The sequence below is a fragment of the Manis pentadactyla genome, chromosome 4 (assembly GCF_030020395.1).
Source record: "Manis pentadactyla isolate mManPen7 chromosome 4, mManPen7.hap1, whole genome shotgun sequence".
Lineage (NCBI taxonomy): Eukaryota > Metazoa > Chordata > Mammalia > Pholidota > Manidae > Manis > Manis pentadactyla.
The window spans coordinates 109,857,057-109,878,994 of NC_080022.1; the positions used below are offsets into that span (position 1 = coordinate 109,857,057).

General features: G+C 44.8%; 2 protein-coding genes across 6 annotated transcripts; one reads left to right on the forward strand and one right to left on the reverse strand.

Moving 5' to 3' along the window:
• Positions 1-961: 961 nt before the first annotated feature.
• Positions 962-5,225, reverse strand: ANKRD34A (ankyrin repeat domain 34A). Of its 2 annotated transcripts, none has more exons than XM_036924369.2 (2): positions 3,964-5,225; positions 962-3,412 (listed from the first exon to the last, which is right to left on the reverse strand). In XM_036924369.2, the coding sequence occupies exon 2, from the start codon at positions 3,294-3,296 to the stop codon at positions 1,806-1,808; it is 1,491 nt and encodes a 496-aa protein (XP_036780264.1). In that variant the 5' UTR covers positions 3,297-3,412; positions 3,964-5,225; the 3' UTR covers positions 962-1,805. The 2 variants fall into 2 exon arrangements, with proteins under 2 accessions (XP_036780264.1, XP_057356635.1); XM_057500652.1 differs by having other exon boundaries at positions 962-3,566.
• POLR3GL (RNA polymerase III subunit GL) lies at positions 2,668-16,768 on the forward strand. Of its 4 annotated transcripts, XM_036924371.2 has the most exons (10): positions 2,668-2,806; positions 2,899-3,110; positions 6,038-6,211; positions 13,459-13,625; positions 13,959-14,088; positions 14,950-15,018; positions 15,353-15,409; positions 15,653-15,726; positions 15,858-15,971; positions 16,260-16,768. In XM_036924371.2, exons 4-10 carry the CDS (start codon positions 13,500-13,502, stop codon positions 16,344-16,346), a joined length of 657 nt encoding a protein of 218 aa, XP_036780266.1. In that variant the 5' UTR covers positions 2,668-2,806; positions 2,899-3,110; positions 6,038-6,211; positions 13,459-13,499; the 3' UTR covers positions 16,347-16,768. The 4 variants fall into 4 exon arrangements, with proteins under 4 accessions (XP_036780266.1, XP_036780267.1, XP_057356636.1 ...); XM_036924372.2 differs by lacking the exon at positions 6,038-6,211; XM_057500653.1 differs by lacking the exons at positions 2,668-2,806; positions 2,899-3,110; positions 6,038-6,211 and adding an exon at positions 11,348-11,387.
• Positions 16,769-21,938: the final 5,170 nt, after the last annotated feature.

Consider the following 21,938-nt stretch of genomic DNA (forward strand, 5'->3'; position numbering starts at 1 on the left):
TGAGCATATGCCTACTATGTGTTAGACACGTGCAGTGTACTTTAGTGCACTGTCTTATTTAGTAATCACAATTACTATATTTTATTATTTTACAGATAAGGAAACTGACACAGACAGCTAAACTGCCCCAAATTAAATAACTAGTAGATGGCAAAGCGGGGTGGAGGGTTTCATACATAGGTCTTCTGATTCCCAGTATTTTTATCTTTTCATTATACTACATTGTCGGGTAATTTTCTCATTTAATCTATTCTAAATTGGGTGAGGGAGTAAGAGTAGAATGGGCTGTTCCCTTACCTCCCATTCAAATGAGGAAGATTTAGAATATATGCAGAAAATCAGCAAACTGAAGTCCAGAGAGAAGATTAAGACAGATACTCTTGTTTATAGAACCTGTCAGGCTGGGTTCCTCTGATTACTCTTACACACATACACATGCACTTCACAGCCTTGTTGGTTGACCATCATGCCATTTTTTACCTAGGTGAGGTTATAGTAACTATTATTCTCTCTTTTCCCAAATTTCTCTACCCACCCTGTAGTGGCTCAGAAATCAAGAATGGGGTGAACAAAAAGTCAGAAATAGAAGGAAATTCATGAAGTGCACCTGGCAACATGAAAGTTAGACACAAACACACACACACATCCAGGGGGAAAACTGTGATTGATCAATACGAAGCTTGAAAAAAAGGACAGTTAATTTATTGGGATATATCTGCTGATGGTGGAGGGAAGGACTATGTAGAAATCTTAAGGTAAAGAATTTGAAGGTGGACATAGAGGAGATTGGGGAAATGAAACCCTGGCAAATACGTAAAACCTTCAGGACACAGGACGCTTCCTTTTCTTCTTCAACCACAGTTGGTCACTTGGGCTCCTGGAACTATCCCCTAGATTATTATGGCTATAATTAGCATGATCCTCCCTCCCCATTACTCATTCCCCACATCCCCAGGCAAAAGTGACAAAACAGAGACTTCCAACACATTTATTTGGTAAGTAGAGACAAGAGTATTTATTGTTACTCCCCACTCCTACCTGTGGGGGTGTTCATAAGCTCAAACAGACAGAAGAGCAGTTTAGAGCCCATGACCCACCCCCTGGAAAATTAGACAACCCATTGTATTGGTTGGGGAAATAGAGTGGGAATAAAAAGCAGGAAGCTGAGAAGTAAAGCTCAGACCATGAAAGGCAACAGCATAAGTGAGGCTGGGGATTGCTACAAGAAACCCCCAAGGAGAGTGAACAAGATTTCCTGAACAGTGGTTAGGGCTGGAAGCAGTGTGTGAACAAGGAGCCAGGCATGTGAGAGAAGCAAGACCTGCAGGGTGTGGGATATTCATAAAGACGTTAGAATGTGCAAAATTATAAGCGGGCTGTGTTGCAGGGCATACATGGGAAGCAAGGGATTGCTTCTGCAAAAGCCCAAAGAGATTGGAGACTATCCCTAAGTAAGGGCTACCTACTGCTTCTGGACAAATGCGAATGAGTTTGGGACCCACTTGGGGCCCTCACACAAGTGGTCCTGTGTGTGCCTTGCCTGTGGGTACACGAGTAACTCCCCTATGCATGTGAAGTGACTAGGACATGAATGCATGTGTCTATATGCCCCGTAAATAAACACTTACCCTTCCGTGCAAGTAAAAGCACTGTGCTTGTGGACACGTTTACCCGTGTGCGCATGCGCAGTGTCCATGAACACATGCAAGTCACCCAGTGTCTGTGGTTTGTGTGTGAGCTGATTCTCCCACCTGTCCCGTCAAGTTCCTCATCCCCACCCTCCTTCTTGACTCCTTTCACTCCTCTCAGCGCCCTGGCTCCCCTGGCCCGCCTAAACTCTGGAAGCCCCCTAGCAGGCGGATTTGCTCAGTCTGCATGGAGTGGCGCCTCACCAACTTGCGCTTGGTCCTAGGAGAGCCTGGCGCCCCGGCTTGGGGAGGAGCGGGCAACGAAGGCGCCCGACATCCAGGTTGAGGACGAATGTCGGGGATGGGGAGGTGGGGGCTGACGTTAAGAGGGGGCAGGAAACCAGGCCGCGTTTGCGCGATGTGGTCCAGGAGCAACGTCCCGGAGCCCCTACGCTCCAGCAGTCCCGGACTACGCCTCCGTCCACTCAGCGGAGACACAGCACCAGGGAGACTCTCCTGAGACTGGCGCGGGGAGGGAGCCGAGCCGGCTGGAGGGAGGGTCAGCGGGGAGGCGCTGTACCGACGGCGCTCCGAGGACAGGCGACTGCACTCCGGGGAGTCAGGGCAAATATTCCCGGGGCTGTCTAGCTCCACTGGCTCAATACGGCTCAGTTTCTGCCTCAGCCCTGAAGGAGGACAAGCCTCCTGAGCTTCCGGCGCTGTGTTTCGGCGAGAGAGAGGACCCCCACCCGTCACTTTCTCCGCCCACGGGGGCGGGTCCTCTGGGCCTTCAGTGCTGTGACGTCTGGAAAGACGGGGTCGACCGGTCAGGGTCAGGCCGTTGAATTCCACAGCCAGACGCTCGATCCCCGGCCTCCCTTCCGCGGGCGGGACCGGTTGAGGAGGGGCCACTAGGCCCCAGGGCTCTGAGTTGAGCCTTTTGAGTGGTTTTGGAGGGTGACGGGGTGGTTTGGGGAGCGGCTCAGGAGGGGAGGGATCATCAGGGAGCTTAGGAAGAGGGAATTCAAATACATCCCGCTTCTCTTCTTCTTCCTGGGCGCGAGGGGATAACAACCCTCGTCCTCCTATTCCTGCAGTCTGCAGTTGGATTTCCGAAGGCGACGTGCAGACCCCTGGGCTAGGAGAAGTGGGAGCGGGATCCTCCACCCCTGGGGACGGTGGGGAATTGAGATACTGCCGGGTCTTCTTGGTTCCCGAGGGCGAGGTATCAGTGGTGATGATGATGACCTCCGTGCCCTTGGCCTTACAGGCGTCCAGCAGCGTGGCAAGGGTCTCGCGGTCCCCGCGGTCCAGGGCGTGGACAAGCGCCGAGGCGCCCGCGTGATCTCGGACTGAGGGGTCTGCGCCGTGGGCAAGGAGCAGCGAGGCCACGGCGGCGCCCCCACCCCCGGCGCAGGCGTGCATGAGAGCGGTGCGCCCTAGGCGGTCTGCGATGTTGGGGTCCGCGCCTTGCTCCAGAAGGTAGCGTACCATGCGAGCCTTGTTCTGAGGGTCGTCATAGCGGGCTCGACAGGCTGCCATTAGCGCAGTCTCCCCCTGGGCATCACCCTCATTCACGTAGGCGCCCCCCTCGAGAAGCAAACGGGCCAAGCGTAGCTTACCCTGACCCACGGCCCGGAGAAGAGCGTGGCCCTCGGTGTGCAGCATAGTTGCGGCGGGGGCGAGAGCACCGGTGGAGCTGAGACTGGGACTTGCCGAGGATGGCTAGAGGTGTGGGGATGGTGGCTGGCAGAGGCCTGAGGACTCAGTGACGAAGCCAATCCCTGCCAGAAAGAGATCTTATTGACGGATTCAGGCAGGGAAACTGAGGCACCGGTAAAAAGATCTGGCGTGGGATGGCGATCTCCACCGCACCGCACACAGCCCTTCTTCTAACTCGTGCCTCTGAGCCGCCCCTTCCTCCTAGCGCATGCATGCCTGAGGAGGTGGGAAGGATGCACCCGCATTGAAGGACGAGCGCGCGTGCAAATGCCTACGTGCATGCGCGTGGATATTCGCACCCCACCCTCACCCCAAGGTTTATCAGACCTTTCCAGCATCACCCTTTTCTTACCCGCACTTGGAATCCCCCTCTCTGTGTAGGGCTGAACGCCACCCACCCACACACATGCACTCATACATTCACACACATATTCCTAATCCTAACATCTTTTAGGTTGCCACAGCCCCATAAATTGAGTGGGGGGAGGGAAGCAGCTTGCTTTTGGGACCTAAAACGGGTTGGGGGGTGGAATTGGGGGTTTCTTTTGCCCCTGCTATGTTCCCCATCACTCCTTGCTCTTTCCCCTCCCAGGCTGTGTGCCCAAATAGATACCTGAATGTCCGCAGGATCTCCGCCTGGCCAAGACTGAGGCCAGGGCTGCGGGGCAGCCAGGGTGGCGGAGCCGGGTTCCCCGGGGCCCCCATGGCGGCGGACGGGGGGGGCACCCGGATTCCCTTGGTGTCAATATCTGCGCCCGGGCTCTGGGTCCTTGTCCCTCCTCCCGGTGCGCCCCGGGCACGGCGCCGGCTCGGGAGGAGAGAAGCTGAGGGGGGGGGAGGCGGAGCTCTGCCTTGCTATTTATAGCCTAGTCTCAGCGGGTGGGGGCGTCGTGCACCAAACCGTTCCCCCACCCGTGCAGAAAGAAACGCTCAAAACCTAGAGGCTCCAATCCTGATTTACCACGCTTAGCCGACCTCCCCTCAGCCTCCGAAACCTAAGACTTCCTTAGGAGACTCCTCCACCACCGCGACTGGGACCATCCCAGTTTTCGTTGAGCTCCAGCAGATTCCCATTCTCTGCGCTTGGTGTGTTTATGCAAGCCTTGTGCGCCAGACCTGACCTACCGCACAGGGCACGTGGCACACTGTGCAGAGGGGTGGAGAATGGCGATTGGGATCCACAGCTGGAGTCCATAATGTGTAGACAGAGGCAAGAGATCTGGCTGTTTTCTCCTAGTCTAAATGTCAGGGAGAGCTGGAGTCCGACACAGCAGTACATCCTCACTCCACCTCCCCCAAAATGGAACACATAGCATAGATAAACTTGGACCTCAGCTCCCCTGTACAGACCTCTTAGATAAGTATGAAGAGAGTGGATATCTGGGGTCATTTTTAGATACAGCAAGGGGGCATTCCCAGATGCCTCCTCGCCATATTCTTGGGATAGGGGTAGGGATATAGAAAAGGGGCCATGCAAAGAGCGACCCTTGTAACACACCCTTTTTCATTGCTTCTCTTTGCTCTCAGTCTTGCTTAGACTCACAATTTTTCCATCTTGCTTGCCAAATGGCTCAAGTCTTCTCTCTCTGTTTCTGTTGAAATTGGTCGCTCTACTGTCTCTGCCTAGTTTTGCCACGGGCCCTGTCTCCATGGTTACCATAGCTTCCATCTGCATATTTTAGGAATAAGTTTGTGCCAGCTGTAAGGCATCCGGGGAAGTGAGGGACAAGGAAAAAAATCCTAAGGATTTGGAAAGCTCACCTCAGATAATGCAGAGGCTGCCAGCCACCAGACACAAAATGCTAGAAATAATGTTCTTGGAGGAGAGAGAGAGAGATATTTGCAGGGAAGCTACTCATTTTTTACTAGCTACCATTAATTGGACAGCAAATATGTGCCGAGTACTTTACATACATTATCTCCAGTCCTCACAATAAGGTAGGAATTAGCTTCTTGTTATACATGAAGAAACTGAGACAAGTTAAGCAAGTTCTCCAAAGCCTCAGAGTTCTGTTTATGTCCTATCCCAAAGACTGGGCACTTGCTACAACTTACAGCCTTCCAAGTTCACAGGCTTCACTCTCAGAACCATTGTCTCTGACATCTGGGATATTCTTCATGATTAACTCCTAGATTCTATCTCCACTCTGAACTCTTTATTGTATTATTGTTTTTTGGTGAAAGTAGGACTCTCCCTCCCATGGTGTCCCCACCACCACCACAACCACCAAGGGCTAGGAGCTGGAAAATGCCCCAAACACTGGGCTACTGCTCTGCCTCCCCAACTCTTGTTCTCTGAGTTTCCTTCCCCAAAACCTCTTCGTATTTCTCACAGAGAGGGCAGCAAGCCAACAGGAGGAGAAAAAATTAGAGAAGTATTCATTGGTGGTGCTGGAGGGAAGCAGTGTAGGATTTGAGGGGAGCTTTGATAATGAAGGCGAGGCTAACCTATGAAGTCAGTCACAGAAAGGCTGATCCCTCACCAGCAGGTCATAGGGGTTCATTTCTCTGTGGGAGTTCCCTCAAAAGTGAGATCTGAGCGTCATGTTCCCTCTGGTAACTCTGGATAGTCTGAGATGGGGTAGGAAATAATCGACCCTGGTTGATTCTGCCGGCCCATCTCTCTCCGTGACTGGCTCTCCAACTCGGCTCGGGAGGACTCCTTCGCTCTCTTTCTCCCCCTGCAGCCTCGAGTGGGCGGGCCTCCCTCCTCCGCTTCTTCTAGTTGGCTCCTAGATTGGCCAGGAGAATTCACCAATGGGGAGCTCTGGGAGGCGGATCTAGAACGCCACCAGCTAGAGGAGGAAGAGCAAATTTCAAGTTGGCCGCGGCGTGGGCTCCGCATGGGGGAGGAGCTGCAGGTAAGGCTCCGACCTGGTGGCTCTGACCTTGTTCGGTCCCACACTTCCTGAACTAGTTAATCAGGCTAAGTTGTTAGATAGATAGACACGCTTCCCGACAGCCTTTTGGATCCAGCCCTTCCTGGTTCCCTACCCTTTCTCCTCTGGGCTTCCATTGCTCTATCGATTGTATGCCAGAGACCCATAGTTTTCTTTCTTGCACAGGAGAAAGGTATTAAAGTAGAAAGTGAGCAACACTCTCTCTTGTACTCTAATTTTGCTATGGCATGAGCTCCCCCCAAATCTATTAATATTATTCCCCTATGAGACTGGCAAACTCCTGTTATCTATCAAGACTCAGGTGAAATATTTCTTACCAGTAGCTTTCCTGGAATACCTTTTTTGCAGGATTTATTCTGCCCCAGCCTGACGATAGCATTTTATGCATACCTCTATTAGAGCACTTAGTGCGCGCTCTCTCTTTAATGTTTCTATTCTTAGAATATAAGATTTTGTAGGGCAGGTCTAGTGCTTAATACATAGTACACAATAAAGGTTAATTGAATGGAATTGATTGGGGAGGGAGAATTTAAACTAATAGACTTAGGGAACAATTAATAATAGACAAAATAAAATACAATACAGTTATAATTAAGAGTTATTAAATTAGTGGTTCGTAATATAATTGTTCCCACAGCTCAGAGAAAGGAGAAAGCTAGGAGGAACTGGCATGATGAGGGGAGGCTTTATGAATCACAAAGTCTCAAGTTTGGAAGAGCCGTCAGAAACCATGTTTTCATTCATTCACTCATTCATTCAATATTTATTGAGCATTTATTATATGCTAGACACAATGCTAGACAATGGGGATCATAGTGAATCTTCTCCAGAAGAAGACATGTATCCTTCCTCTGTTAAACCATATTTAGTAAATTGTTATCCAGCTTCTATTTAAATATCTTTAATAAGAGAACTCCTTATCTCACTTTGCAGGTTATTCTATTTTGGGCTATTTGTTCTTCAATCAATATCCAACAAATACACTAAACAAATATATAGCTCAATGAAATTTATCCCACATTTCCATTGTAAAAGAGAGAGCTTCCTAGTGGTAGCATTCTTAAGAATAAAGAAAACCACCCCTTTTGTTTTTTTATTATACAAGAAATATAGATTTATTCTAGAAAAATTGGAAACACATAAAGTTATAAATAAAAATGTCTAGTATTTCATGACCATTATGTAGTGATAACCATAATCATTATTTTATTAAATCTATCCTTTCTATTTCTTTTCTCCATGTATAGATATATATATGTGTGTGTGTGTGTGTGTGTATGGTTGACTCTTGAACAACTCAGGTTTGAACTGTGTGGGCCCACCTGTATGTGGGGTTTTTTTCAATAAATATATTGGAAAATTATTTGGAGATTTGTGACAATTTGAAAATAATTTTTTCTCTAGTTTTATTGTAAGAATATAGTGTATAACATACAAAATATGTGTTAATTGACTGTTTATGTTATTGCTATGGCTTCCAGTCAACGTGGGCTATTAGTAGTTAAGTTTTTGGGGAGTCAAAGGTTATTCCTCGATTTTCCACTCCATTGTAGGGGAGGTGTGAGTGTCCCTATACCCTGCATTGTTCAGGGCTTGACTGTGTGTGTGCCTGTATGTGTGTTTGCATATGTATATATACACAATATGTATGCATATACAAATTAGTCCATACAACAAATACAATTTTATATCATATGTACCCCCACTTGACATTATACTGTGAACATTTTTCAGCCTTCAAATACTATTTGAAGTCACTTTTATGTCTACATAATAGTCTAAAATAGATATTTGATTTTTTAAACCATTTTTTTTGTTGGACCATTAGTTTATTTCACAATTTTTGATACGTTAGATTGTTCCTTGATGAAAATTCTTGCACTTATATTGTGACTATGTATCAGATGATTTCTTTAGGATAGATTTTTAAAGTAGGATTACTGGATTAAGGACATGAACATTTAAAAGGTTGTTTGATTGCAAAACTGAAGGAACAAAATAGCAGCAGACTCACAAACTCCAAGAAGGGACTAGTGGTTACGAAAGAGGAGAGGTGGGGGAGGGCAGGTGGGGAGAGAGGGAGAAGGGGATTGTGGGGTATCATGATTGATGCACACAGTGTATGTGGGGTCATGGAGAAGACAGTGTAGCTCAGAGAAGATAAATAGGGACTCTGTGGCATCTTACTACACTGATGGACAGTGACTACAATGGGGTATGGGGGGGGACTCGATAATAAGGGTGAATGTAATAACCACGTAGTTTTTCTTGTGAAACCTTCTTAAGAGTTTATATCAATGATACCTTAATTTTTAAAAAAGGCTGTTTCAGAGAAGACAAGTAGTGATTCTATAGCATCTTACTATGCTGATGGACAGTGACTGTAATGGGGTATGTGGTGAGGACTTGATAATAGGGGGAGTCTAGTAACCATAATGTTGCTCATGTAATTGTACATACCAAAATATAAATAAATAAATAAAGGCTGTTGGATTCAAGTGGTCAAATTGCACCCCCAAAAGATTGTGTTTAATAGTCGTTCCAGTGAGTATGAGAGTGACCATCTCAAACAAAATTATGAGAATCTGATTACTTTTTTAAAACTTTGTCAACTGGATAGATAAAAAGTGAAAACCACTCTTGATATTCTTTCTGGGCATTCTTTTTCAATTGCCTTTCGTGTCCTTTGCACATTTATTCTTTTGGGATGATTTTTTTTTCATTTGGATTTCCATGAGTTCTATTACAAAAAGAGTGATGCCTCCTTATTTTAATTATTAAAATGTAGCAAACTAGAGTGCTCCAGGAAGGCCTCAGTCCCTGGATCTTTTTTTCTCCCCATTCACATTCATTCCTTTAGGGATCTCACCCAGTCTCATGGCTTGGAATGTATGTATACTGATAACACCACCAAAAGGTAAGCTCCATTTAAACTCCATGGATGCAGCAGTTTTTTGTCCATTTTGCTCAGTGCTGTATCCTTAGCACTTGGAACAGTGCCTGGCACATGGTAAGCACTCAGTAAATAGTTGTTGAATGAATTAAGATGCTTTTATTATTATTCCCATTTCACAGATGAGTAAACAGGCTTAGAAATATTAAATAAACTGCTGGAGTTTGTGTAGCTAGGAAATAACAGAACTGGGGTTCAAATTCATGTTCTCAACCATTACATGTACTGCCTTTCTTAAATTTGATAAAACATTTTTTGTATGTTTTGTTGAAACCTTCTTCTTAGTAGCTTTTACCACAATACACAGTTATGCATAATTGAGAATAAGTACAGTGCATATGAGATGTTGTTTTGGGAGAAGGAGAGTACAGGAGTGGACATGGGAAGGTTGGTGTTAAGGAGGAACAGTCTGGGTCCAGATTATGGGAGACCTTAAATATCTTCAAGAATTTAGACTCCATCACAATCTTAAGTTGAAGAGGCTCATTGTAGATTTCTGAACTGAGTCAGGTAGTGATGAATGGTTTACCGTTCCTAACCACCAGTTTATTACCTTAATTAAATAAAATTTTGTCTTCTTTTTACTTTGGGGGTCATTGGTTAGTATATGGAAATGGAGTTAAATTTGTCCAACCTCAAAGCACACAGTCTTTCCTTGACTCCTCAAAACAGCTCCCTTCTCCGCTGCTAGAACTGTCTCTCTCCAGTGGAAAGATACCTAAGCCAGCTGGTTAGAGTGTCCTTTCCCTTTGTAAGGGCCTAAAGACATGGTGACAAATTCTTACTTCTTCTCAAGTGTCTATGAGACATCCTCTCTCCTTTAATATGTCCTTTCAGTCACATCACAGTTTAGTCTATTAACTAAGAGCCATTTTCCTCACATTTTTTGTTGGACTTAAAACTTTACAAATTCCTCAGACAGACATTTTTCTACCCTCCCTTCCTACTACATATTCTTAATCTCATCTACTATTCAGTTACTATATTTAAAATTTTTTAATTGATATTTTTCTCTTATTATAAAAGCAGTACCTCAACAATATAGAAAAAATACACAAAACCAAAACAAAAAACAAAAAAATCAATTGCATCACCTCACACTAACCAACATTAATTTTTGGTGTATATCCTTCAAGAACATGTTTTTATTTATGTGTGTGTATGTTTGACAAAACAGATTACCTTATACATATTCTTAAATGTTTTTCTTACCAACTAATTTTTTGTGGAATGCATGTTGTTGAGCTATATACTTCTTGTTGAGAGTACTTGTTGGATATTGATTGAAGAACAAATATCCAAAAATGGAATTATCTGTAAAGTGAGATAAGGAGTTCTCTTACTAAAGATGTTTAAATAGAAGCTGGACAGCAATTTACTAAATATGGTTTAACAGAGGAAGAATGCATGTCTTCTTCTAGAGAAGAAGATTCACTATGATCCCCATTGTCTAGCATTGTGTCTAGCATATAATAGAGGCTCAATAAATATTTGTTGAATGAATGAATGAAAACATGGTTTCTAAGGGCTCTTCCAAACTTGAGACTTTGTGATTCATAAAGCCTCCCCTGAGCATGCCAGTTCCTCCTAGCTTTCTCCCTTCTCTGAGTTGTGTTAACAGTTATATTTTGAGCTACTAATTTAAGAGATCTTAATCATATATTGTGTTGTCTCTTATTGCTCCCTAGCTAACAGATTGTTAGTGTGTACGCTTAATATAATGATAAAAATGTCACTTTACTTCTGTGATCCTTCTTCCCCAAACCTATAACCCCAATCTAATTAGGTGAAAACATCAAATCCCAACAGAGGAGCATTCTGTAATGTATTTGACTGGTACTCTTTAAACTGTCAAGGTCATAAAAAATAAGGAAGATCTGAGAAAATGAATTTTGAATTGCTTCTCAAGTTTGTTTTTTATTAGATTTTTTTAAAAACAGTTTTAGATTTACAGAAAAACTGAGCAGATTGTACCAGAAGTTTCCATATGTCTGGACACACAGTTTTCCCTGTTGTCAACATCATATCTTAGTATGGTATATTTGTTGCAAATAATGAATCAATATTGATACATTATAATTATTTAAGGTCCAAATTTGATTCACATTTCCTCAGTTTTACTTCGTGTTCTTTTTCTGTTTCAGGATCCCATCTGGGATACTGGATGTCATGGCTCTGTTATGTGTATGTGCATGTGTGTATATGTGTGTATATGCAGAAATGAAATCAAAAGGATACATTTAAAATATTAATGATCATTACTACATTGTAGTTATGAAAAAATAGGTATTTCTTTATACCTTTCTTACACCTTCTGTGTTTCCAACTTTTCCAGAATAAATGCATATCACTGCTATAATCAGAAAACAAACGGAAAGGTTTTCTTTATTTTTAAGATTGCTGCCACTAGGGCAGCTCTCCCTTTTACAATGAAAATATGGACCTTCCTTGTTTTTGATGACCTTGATAGTTTCAAAGAGTATTGGCCAGGTATATTATAGGAATCTCCTCTGTTGGAATTTGTCTGATGTTTTTCTACTGTTTAGACTGGGGTTGTAGGTTTATGGGAAGAGGATCACAGAGATAAAGGTCCAGTTTAGTTTTATCACATGATATTAAGGGTACATACTAAGAAAATAATTTAAAAAATTTTTTCCTGATGCTGATTTTTTTAAATTGAAGTATCGTTGTTGATACACAATCGTATATTGGTTTCAAGTATACAACACAGTGGTTCAACAGTTACTCATATTATTAAATCCTCACCCCTACAAGTGCAGTTACTATCTGTCAAGATAGAACAATGATACAGAATGACTTTATTCTCCATGCTGTACTACTGTCCCCGTGATCAACTTATATTATGATTGAGAACTTTTGTGCCCCCTTATGCCCCTCACCCTCCCCACCCATAATTTAATATTGTTGATGTTGATCTTGGTCATCTGAGTGAAGCAGTGTTTGTCCAGTATCTGCACTTTAAGTTACTTCCCTCCTTTCCAAAATTGTATTGGACAAAATTCCCTAAGCATGCCTATTCTTTAGGGTCGAATACATAATTTATTTGGGATTCAGTATGAGAGATTTGTCTTTTTTCCCCATGTATTAATTTATTCAGTAATTTATTTATATCAGTATGAATTCATGGATATTTATTTTATACTTGGGAGTTATAATCCAATACTACATTTTTATTGCTAAAATTGTTCCAGTTTCGATCATTGGGAGCTCCTTTAGATGACTTTTATGCCCCTATGACATACCCCTCAATGCGTGTGTGTGTTTGTTTTGAGTACTTCCTTGCTTTCTGGAACTACAAGGTTCTTTAGGCTCATCTTGTATATTTCCAGCCCCAGTCCTAGAATCAGCCATTTCTCCAAGAAGCCCTGATTCCTTTAATTGGAAAATGTTATTAGAAACCAAGATGTACTCCTTGCTACTGGGGTGTCAGTTCTTTCAACTTTCATTTTCATTTGGTGACTTCATCCCCCATCCTGTCTGCCTCTGACTGGCCCCTCCAGACTGATGACAAGAGGTCATTAGCAGGAGGAACTTCCGATTCATCAGAGTTGATGAATTGGCTGTCTTGGGGGAGAATGGACACCCTCTCTTTAGGAAAATGCTGCCAGAAGTTGAATGACTAACAACTTAGTGGAGTCCTGCATTTAGTGGGTTTGGACTAGTTTCTATGGGCCCTTCCACTTTTAAGATTCTCTGCTTCCAAGTGGTGTTTGAAAAGATCAATTTGACTGTAATGATTCTCTCCACCCTACCCTGCCACTGACAGTGATACTGCTGACTTATCTCTGTGCCTCCACAATGCTTGTCACACTACCTTTTTTATGGTAGATGTTTAATAAATGTTTTGCTGAAATGTATTGCACTGGATTGAATTGGGGCCTGGATGTGTTTGGAAAGCCAGTGAGAAAAAGAATTCAAAGGTCATATGTAGATATACTGATGGTGATAAACATCAAAATTAACTTAGGGATGTAGGGAAGTTTTATCCACAGATCTAATTCACTTTCCCCTTTGTGCTACGGTTTCAATTAATTGCAGTTATCTGTTCTGCTGGGACCATATCTCATCCATGCTTATAATTCCAGAAATACCCTGCCTGACACTATGACTTCTCAGTCAAAATTTGTTGAATTACACTGGCTTTTCAGGTCCCAAGTAGAAGAGATTAAGTGTCTTGTACTTACCTGCCCTCCTATCCATTCTACTGTACCTTTTCTGTTTTTATTTTTATCAGGTTTTTCCCTTGGATCTCTGAATACCCAGGCCCCCTCCACCATGGCCAGCTGGGGTGGGGGCCGGGGTCGTGGCCGGGGCCAGTTGACCTTCAACATGGAAGCTGTGGGCATTGGGAAGGGGGATACTCTTCCTCCACCCACCCTGCAGCCTTCTCCACTCTTCCCTGTAAGTGTCTGCCCTCCCTTCCCAAGACTCCTGTGTGCCTCTGTCTGACTGTATATGATCCTGGATTTCTCCTAGGCCATCATAAAACCATCTTTGTCTTGCCCTTCTGCCTCTATACTCCCAACTCAAATGGGATGTTTTCCAGGCAAGGAAGTGTGTGCCCTTACCTCTCGTACTCCCAGCTCCCCGACTTTTAAAGTTATTGGTGATCCACCAATTTTCTTTTGGCTCTTGGCTCCAATGGGAGCCACTGAATTGAACTGGGGGAAGGCCCTCCCATATTTGTACTCCAGCATTTTCTCCCTGAACTAACCACTGCCCATGCCTCCTTAGCCCTTGGAGTTCCATCCAGTGCCTCTGCCCTCAGGAGAGGAAGGGGAATATGTCCTGGCACTGAAGCAGGAGCTACGAGGGGCCATGAGACAGCTCCCCTACTTCATTCGGCCAGCTGTCCCCAAGAGAGGTCAGTTGGGATGTTAGCATCATATTCTGAGTGCCTTTCATGAGTAGCACTCTGTACTCAGCACCATTGGGGGCTAGAGAGGCCAGGAGAGGCACAGGAAGCTCACTGTCTAGCTGGCGAAATCATAATAATTACCCATGCATTTGAAATACATTACAGTATCCATGGTTTTTGTTTTTTGGGGGTTATTTTTGATATTCACAATAGTCTTGGGACAGTAGGAGGTCAAGTACTAAGATGCCCATTTCACAGGTATAAGTGGGGAGACCTATTAAAATTTTTAACAATTTGGATATTACAGACACCAACCTCAGAGGGGAGGCTGATGCTGGGTCTCTGAAAAGCCCTGTAAATGAAGTATTACCCCTGTGGTTAGTGGATTGTGAGATCAGGAAGGATGGAGAAGGGGGTACACTTGGGAGGCTTGGGATAGTGGATATTTACCCACTGATACGGAAGGACAGAATTTCAGTATATTGACATACAGTGCTTTCCTGTGGAAGCCTTAGAAGCTGAAGCTCAGAGAAATTAAGACTTGCCTAAGTGAGCACCATTAGCAAGGAGTAAAGGGAAGAAAGAGACCCTGTTTTTTTGTTCTCTACTGTACTTTCCACTGTACATCTCAATATAGCCATGCCTTTGGGTTAAGGGAGGTAACAAAAACATTGTAGTTTTGGGTGGCAAAGGTACAGGTTAGAAGAGTGTGGAAGGTCCTAAATTAAGCTGATACCCTGCACTCCATGAGTTTGGGGTGAGGGAATAGACAATTTCTGAGTATTGAGAGGGCTGGACCCTCAGGAACAACCCTGTTCTAGAGCTCTGAAAAGATATAACTTTGACCCTTGACCTCTAACCCCTCAGATGTAGAGCGTTACTCAGACAAATATCAGATGTCAGGGCCGATTGACAATGCCATCGACTGGAACCCTGGTAAGTGATGGGCCCTTTCATTGACTGCCCTTCTTTCAAATATTTGAGATATCTCAAGCCACAAGCCACCACCTAATCCACCCTCCTCTGTCCCTTCTCCTATTCTGGAGCCTTAGATGTGCTCCCAAACACTCTTAGACTCTACCCGAAAACCTGTTAAATAGCCCCACTGCTTGGGAGACATCTGGGCCACAATTTTGTTCCAAGCAACTTTTACCCAGCTCCTTTTTTCCTGACCCTTACCCCAACCCTTACCTCTCCTTTAAAATCGGTCATCAGTTATAGGAGGCTCCAGGCAGGGTCTTACTGACTTTTATGTTCCCACTATTCCCAGATTGGCGACGTTTACCCCGGGAGCTAAAGATCCGAGTGCGGAAGCTACAAAAGGAGCGTGAGTATTTGGAAGAAGGAGGGAGAAGAGAGATGTCCTTCATCAGCTGGAGGGTCAAGGCTGCTGGAGGCATGGTGGAGGCGCCCCCCGCCTCCGAATTCCTATCCATTACATCCAGTATTGTTGCTGGATGCCACGGTGGCCACATGAGGGCGGCACAGTGACATGGTCTCTGCAGGAGGGTGGGGTAGAAAGTTAACAAGGAAGTTTGCTCTCTGATGGTGCACCTTATCTCGTATCCAGGGACTACCATTCTGCTCCCCAAAAGGCCTCCTAAGACCACAGAAGATAAGGAAGAAACAATACAGAAACTAGAGGTAAGGAGGATATGTGCACAGAGACCACCGCAGTCCCAGATCCATTCTCTCCCCTTTGGCCTATGTGTGCCTCCATTTTTCCCTTCTGTGAGCCAAGCCTGAGTTTTTCTTCCTATTCATCTTCACATAAGACCCTGGAAAAGAAGGAGGAAGAAGTGAGTTCAGAGGAAGATGAGGAGAAAGAAGAAGAAGAAGAGAAGGGAGAGGAAGAAGAGGAAGAGTATGATGAAGAAGAACATGAAGAGGTGAGGGGGACCTCCTTCCACCCTCAGCCCTCCTCTCTTCCTCTCATGAGCTCTGGGCATCTCGACTCTGTGCACCAGGGGTATGCACTTCAGAGGGCTGGAGGGCCAAAGGAGATAGTATCTCCAAAGGATAGTGCCCCCCACTTTGTCCTGGGCCCCTCTCAAGAGTGAATTGCAGCTGGAAGGGACTTCTAAACCTTGGATTGGAAGGGAAGGGGCCTGATACATAGGGACGAAGGAGAATGCTGAAAGCATGCCTAACTTTGTTTTTTCTTTTCTCTATTTCAGGAAACTGACTACATCATGTCATATTTTGACAATGGAGAGGACTTTGGGGGTGACAGTGATGACAATATGGATGAGGCTATATATTGAGGAAGGACCCTAAACAATACCCCAGACCTTCAGGTCTTTCTTGATTTAGGATAGAGAGAGTAACTGTCCCTATTCTTTGGTTTTGTGGACAAGCAAATCATTTGCTCAGAGGCCAGCTAACCTGTTTGGTCCTTGGAGACAGTAATGGAAGATGATAAGCTTTTCTACCCTTCCCTTTTCTCTACCCTGTATCAACTCCGATATCTTGGGAAAAGGGCAAAGAACTGATATCTTAATTGTATAAAAGGGAGGAAGAAGGGTCAGAAGAAGAACTGGAGTTGTTAGAGCTGCAACAGCTGTACGCATGTCCCTGCCCATTTATTATAGTTCTTTGTGGAGATAACTGGGATAGGAGCAGTTAGGAAGGGTGAGGCCAGTTTTATATTTTTAAATAAAATGTTTTTATCTGTCTCTGTATCCAAGGTGAGGCCTGGTGGGAGAGAAATGGAGGAATGAAGGGGATGCCTAACTGAACCATTCTTCTCTCCTTCACTGTCAGTCTAGTGTGACCCCTGGGGGTTACAGCCTTCCTGTCTTTTGCCCTTTCCCTCCCAACCCCACAGTGGGACACATCGTCTCATTCTAGACCTGCCAGCAAATCATCTGCAGAGCAGCCCACTCCCAGAAGACCAGCTGGCTCTGAGCCTCTGGTCCTCAAGCCACAGGGACACGATTGTCCCTGATCATATGTGTTCACAGGGACACAGGCCCTCTCTTTCCCACACTTGACCTTGATCTTGTCCTTGTTTACAAGGAATGATTACAGCTATTTTTGTGGGAGAGTCAAGAAAGCCAGGTGCAGAGGGTATAGAGAGGAGGTGCTGATTCTTCTTCTGTGCACTCACCCTCTTCCAAGCCCTGGAGACCCCACTTGTAAAGTATGTCTGTGCAGAGGAAGCCTCCTAAACATCCTCTTCTCCACTACCAGACAGACGCTGCTGTGTGGCTGAGTTGCTGAGTTGCAGTTTCTTTTCTGGTTCTTCCTTTGTGGAATTTAGCCTTTCTCACTTCCTTCTTGTGGGAAGGGAGATGGGGTTTTGCATTACAGGAAGTAAGGAGGGTGGAGAGGAGGGGAGTGACTTAGGGATACTCACAGCTCTGAGGGATGCTTCCTCACCCACACAGCTCTCCCTTGAGTGAGTCACTTCCCTGGGCTCTGATTGGCTTCTGAGGAAGCTCTGGATGAACTGACTGGTTCCAGCCACTTGACATGCAACAGTCACGGGCTAGCTGTGTGTCCAAAATAGGGACTGAATGAGAAGGCAGATGCAGATAGCTAGGATACTGACTTAACAACCCTACTAAACATTTGAAAACCATAAAAATGGGATACAAGAAGAACCTTCGAGAAATTCCACAATCCTATTTGGGCAGGCAGACTGAATTCCTTACAACATCAACTGATAGATAAAGACCAGCAATCTAATGTTAGCCATTTCTGACCCCACTGTAAAGAATGAATAGGGGCTGTTACTCCATTGAGGGAAAGCACCTTGAAAGCCTGGTTTGGGTGTGGTAGTGGGTGTTAGGTAGAAGCAGCCAAAAGAACAGAGAAGGAAGCTGGAATAGAAACAGAACATTCCAGAGTTGTTGAGCAATTTGTGATGATTGGTGTTTCCTTTTGTAGCTCTGAGGTGTGGTGTGGGTGGAGTGGGGGAGGGGCCGGGGGACCTGTCGCTGGGGTTTCCCATAGTCACACTTTAGCTTGTGATTGTGGCTAGGGAGAAACCAGCAAGAAATAAATGTAAAAGACACTGAAAATCTTTTACCATCCTTTCCTACACATACCCACCAGTCCTAATGTGGTCAACTATATCTGTGTCTATTTTGGGGGCACAGCCAACTGCATAAATCTCAACTAATGCTAGCCTGAGAACTTTTAAAAGAGTGGGGAATAAGGAGATTCTAAGCAAGAGACAGTAGACAAGGATTAGGACACATCCCTGCCTCCACTTCTATATGCACACATCTTTTTCCATGAAATGGTAGAAAGGACAAAGGTGGGAGAGACCATTTGGGATCGGTTGTACTGCCTCAAAGACCAAGTATCAGAAAGATCAGACCATTCTTGGACTCTTTCCTGTCTGGCTCCCTGCCTCCCCTGGCAGGTGACCTTGCTGAACAAAGCCAGAGACATGGGATCCAGCAGCTTCCTCAGATTCCAGAACAGTTCCAAGCATGAGTTAGACTGTTCTCATTGACCTCTCCTCCACTTTCCATAGGTCATATTAGGCAGGCTGAGGCTGAAGCCTAATATGTCCAGTGAACAGGGCTACTATTTCTCTGGAGGACCACCCAAGCAGTTGGAGGTTAGGGCCTTGCTTGCAAGCATTTAAAGAGGACCCATGTAGTGTTTGTTCAGTCCTGTGCTATCTGCCTGCTGGGGCCTGCTTATGGTGAAAACATACTACTCCCACGCCCACAGCCTGGGCTGCCCTGGCCCCAGCAGGGTAGGTTCTCTGGCAAGAATGCTATCCTATTCCTACCCAATCCCTAGCCTCCTAGTTCTCTGTCACCTTGGGCAAGAAGCTTGAAAGTGGGCTCTGCAAACCTTAGCACAGGAATTTAACTGTGTTGAGGCAGGGCTGAATGGGAGACATGGATGCAACATGCAGTTTAGAAAACTGGGATTGGAGACCAAAGAAAATTAGGGGGTCAGATGTTATGAAAAGACAATTATTTTCCTCAATTCATTTTTGTTTGAAAGGAAAAAAACGTGGTTTGTAGGAGTAAGCTGGTTGAAAACAAGGGGAAGAGGGGAAGAGCTGCTATCTCCAATGAGCAAAGCACTAGTTCACAGTGCTAATTTCACCACTCCATAGCTTTGTGCCCTTGGGGAAGTCATGTCAAGTTTCCAAGCCTCAATTTCCTCATGTACAAAACAGAATTTGGATTAGGTGTCCATTAGGAATCCTTTAAGCTGATGTTGATACTCCTGTGTTTCCAAAAGGTTCTGAGATCAAAGGTCAGGGCATGTCCAGCTTTTGCTGAATTCATTCCATCCACTGGACTTTCCCACCTATTTGCAGCTTGAGCAAACTAAAGATACCACAGGCATACAGCCAATCCTTTCCAAGAAACTGCTTCAGCCCAAGTGGCAGGCGAATCAGCAAGTCCATCAGCTAGCAAGGAAGGAGACAAGCCCTGAATCAGAGTTCAAGGTCACAATCTGCAAGCCAGGACTCTAATTAAAAAAAGGCACCAAGAAATTTCTGACTGAGGAAGGGGCCAGTGGGGCATGGCCTCTTCTCTTGTATCATTTCTGGCCAGAGGACAGAGAAGAGAAGTGAGCTAGACAAGAATAGCTCAGCTAATCTGACTAGACCAGTGTTGATCCTTTTCCATTGACCTTTCCCCTACTGAGCTCACTCTCCCAGCAAGATCATTTGGGACCAGAAAGCTGGAAATAAGTTTTAGTTTCCTAGTATCACCTAAAAAGGCCTTTGCCTTAACCCCAACAGAACTTAATTTGTCATTTTGTATCCTGGAGGGAAGGGAGGTCCCTCCTGCCACCCTAATGGGAGTCAGTGGAAAATTGATAATCCAACCCTAACTGCAGGACCTGAGAAGCTAAGCGCAATCACCGTGGGAGCCCAGGACTTTGGGGGAAGGAATCCAGGGATTCCTCAGACCCAGTTGTGACCAATGCAGGGAGCAACTGTCCCTAGGACCTTTGAGTCTGAGACTCTTCTTCATTCTCAAACTCCTCTCCTCCCAGGATCCTCACTTGTGGGCTGGGCTTTCCAAAATTTGGACCCCTGCCTCTCCCTGAATCTTCTGCATCTTGTGATTTTCTTTTGGTATACAATAGACAAAGGGGGGAATATCCAAATCCTGTCTCTAACATTCTTTGTCATACTCCAGGCAGCACTGATGGTACTAGAACAGGAGGGAGATTAGTTAGACCTGTCTTTGCCTTACCAAAAGGAGCAGAGAGAACAAACTCATGTTAAGTTGGGGACAGAGATCTGAAGTACTTCCTATTTTGGAGAGAATAGATTAAATCCCATTTTTGCAGTGAAATAAGTAAGCCCTGGTACTCATCCTCCCTATGTTCTGCTATGGCCATAGATGAAGTCATTCTGGAGAGGAAATTCCCTCATCTAAGGAGGCAAGGTAACTCTTTTACCTAATTTTTCTCAGGTAGGGTAGTAAAAGGAAGTGAAACAAAGATGGGCACAGTGGGAGAAAAGGCAAATGCTGACCAGCCCATTTCTTGGCCCTCTGCTTCCTGTTTCCAGCCCTCTCTCCTGGCTCCTGCACAGTCTTTCCTGTCTGACCATACTTAGCTGCTCTTGGCCCCTCAACTCTCCCTTACTTGGCCTAGCTTCTGTTTTGAGACTTGCTCTTCACCCCGAGCCACCACAGTAACACCTGTCCACAGATATCAGAGATGGCTACAAACTTCTCAGGAGATGGACCGGGCCAGGTCAGGATGGTCTTAGAACCAAAAAAAGAGCTTATCACTCAGGCTAATTCTTACTTTCATATTCTTTTCCTCTTCTTGACTCTCTCTCCATGTCTGTCTTTTAGTGTCTCTCTTTGCCTCATGTCTTTAGCATTGTGCTACTTAAATAGGGTTATTCATGGGTGATGTGGTGAATAATATTTGGAGCCAGAGAATATACACAGAACACCTTCAAAGTGTCCATTTTACTTTTATGATTTGGTGGGAGAAAATAAACTATATTTATACTAAAAGTACACAAATAGATTATGCAGTACAAATCAGAATTTGTACTTTTTAAACATAAAGTAGGTATTTCAAAAACATTTCTGACTTGTGACAGTCTACTTTGGACTGCTCCAGAAGCCCTGGAGAAAATGATTTGCTCTTCCTCATCTTAGGGGTCCTTCAGAGGAAATATGAAAAGCTCTATTTAGAGCAGAGGTACCAACCTACGACAAATTTGAATGCCTGACAGAATCAGGCAGGTATAAAGGAGTGAAGCAGGTGAGTGTAATTTAATAGAGAGTAGTGAGAGTTGGCAAATAAGAGCCTGCTTGGTCCCATTAGCTCCAAAAGGTTGATGCCATGAAGGAATGTGTGCTCAGTGTTACCAAATATAATTGCTGTTTAAGAGAAGCCAGGACAGTAATTTTAGTGAAACCTAGTTTTTAAATGTTTGCAACTAATTCAAATTTTTAGGAAGAAACCATACAGGTTTTTAATCATTGGCAAGCTGATTCTGCCTTTGCGCCTCCCATTTGCTGCCTCTGACCTCCACCAACATTTTTTCTACTTTCCAAAGATGTATAAGGCTCAGATATGGGCTTTCAAGGTCTCACATTCTGTTCCCAATACTTGGGGACAGGACGGTGCATGAGTTGCAGGAGAGCTTGAGCTCTCCTGCAGGAGAGCTTAGGGAGGCAGAACTGAAGAGAAGCCTTTAGGTACCACTGGCAAGCTACACTTTTCTCCAGGAGAAGTAGAGGAACCAGTGGTCACTACCCAGCTATGCTTTCCCTGATCTAGAGGGATATGGAGATAAAAACATCTTGGGGTCTGGAATGGAAACCAAAGTTTCCTCAGAGTTGGAAACAAGTATGAAAGAGACAAGTATGAAAGAACAGGAATGGAGAGAAATCAGA